Here is a 1,766-nt window from a genome sequence, read left to right as displayed (position 1 = left end):
CACTTACAAAAATTCTCACTCTTGTCCACCCCAAAGATATAGTCAATATACAGCTGCAGCTGGTGTGCTATGAGAAAATTCTCAAGCTAGGGGAGATGACAAATCAGACGCACCATTTTTATCATCACCTAAGATCGATTCTGCTCCCCTAACATCTTTAATCGATGATAGTGGCCACTCGGATAGAATATAGCTGCAGGAGGAATATTCTTTGAGTAAACGAAATTAATTTGCCAGAGAAAAATTAATTAGTAGATGAAAGAATTTGTTGGCGAATGTGATTACGACCATTAGCTGCGGCTTGACTCGTTACGCTGAGACTTGTGCCATGAGGTATTAAATAAAAATTATAATCTTTTGTATTTTGATTTTGAATGTAGGCAGTGGCGATCGCTGCACCCCAAGGCTTCGATTTCTCATCAGACCTTCAGCAAAATCCTGGATTCACCCAAAACCGGGGCTTGCTGAACCGGATAATCAATGGTCTACCGCTTCCCGAATTAGTTCAACAGATTGATTCTCTTCTCAATAATATCGAGTCCCTTCTCCCAAGATTGGAAGGATCGAGACTGGAGAGAACTCCAGTCGGTAGTCTTCTCAGTAATCTCCTACTTGAGGTACGAGCAATCCTCCTGAGAACCCTCGCACAGCTCGAAAAGGTTCCGAATACTGTGAATAATGCACTCGTCGAGCAGCTTACGGCTCTTTTAGAGCGAGTCGAGTCGATATTGAACAACACTTTGACTGGAGTTAATGGATCTCTTCAAGAAATCATTTCTGGAGTGATTGGAGACGTCACTGGCATCATCAGAGGACCAGTCCTTCAACTGGTTCCGGATCTCCTTACGAGAGTTATCCGTCTCCTTCAGAACACCATCGACAAACTTGTTTGAATCATCTAATTAAAAATTTATCGTAAATTGCATTCAATAAAAAATATCATCAACCATTTTTTGGTAAACTTCATTATCATCCAAATGATAACAAAATAGAAACCTTTTGAATATTTCAAAAAAATTTACAATTTAGAATAATCGCCGAATAAAACCGGAAGGAAAATATTCAAAAATTAAAATCCAATAGTCAAAAAAGTTTAAAAAAAAATTGGAGTCAGTTGCATACTTTTCACGGAATACTCCGCAAGTTTAATCGGAGTCTTTCATCGTCGAATTATAAAGCTTCAATGTGAAATTTATTGAAATATTTATCGGCGCGTTAAAATACGGAAATCCCCTGAAACGCAAATCCTCAACCGGTCTGACTCACCAGGTCTCAATCTCCTGCGACAAACAGGCCACGACAGCCCCAGGAGCGCAAACTCTGTATCGACCTGAAACCACCCTTCCCCCGACTCTCGCTAAAATCCCTCCTCATCATCCTCCAGGCATCCCCCAAGCTCAACACAAATAACAAAGAGAAAAGGAAAAAAAAAAATGCCAAGGCATATTGCCACGGCCTAGCCAATACTCTTATCCACACCCAATTGTCCACCACTCACCCCTCCAACATCAATAAACAAAACCGAGTCGATGCTTGTCCAAGTGAATAACAATGGGATGGATTTCCCGCCGTTGGTGATGCCACGGCGTGCCAGTAGTTTCCCACCTCCTAGTTAACAAAACCCACATACACCATCTTCAGTCTAGCCCCGACCGTCGTCACGAACCCCTAATTTCATACCGAGAGCATAATTTTAATTACGGAAATTAATAAAACTCGGACAAAATACGAAATATTGAAAATAAAAAAATCCTGAACTGACGAAT

At 40.9% G+C, this 1,766-nt stretch overlaps 1 protein-coding gene across 1 annotated transcript; it reads left to right on the top strand.

Annotated features, from left to right (window-relative positions):
• Nucleotides 1-380: 380 nt before the first annotated feature.
• Nucleotides 381-961, top strand: LOC105267985 (uncharacterized; the record flags this gene model as incomplete). The annotated part of the gene is given in 1 exon segment (XM_011307195.1): nt 381-961. A coding segment is annotated over 1 exon segment (513 nt), but the record flags the coding sequence as incomplete, so codon positions are not given.
• Nucleotides 962-1,766: the final 805 nt, after the last annotated feature.

This window comes from Fopius arisanus, unplaced genomic scaffold (genome assembly GCF_000806365.1).
Source record: "Fopius arisanus strain USDA-PBARC FA_bdor unplaced genomic scaffold, ASM80636v1 scaffold00052, whole genome shotgun sequence".
NCBI lineage: Eukaryota > Metazoa > Arthropoda > Insecta > Hymenoptera > Braconidae > Fopius > Fopius arisanus.
The sequence above is the reverse complement of the archived record's forward strand: the minus strand, read 5'-3'. Positions and strand labels throughout refer to the sequence as shown.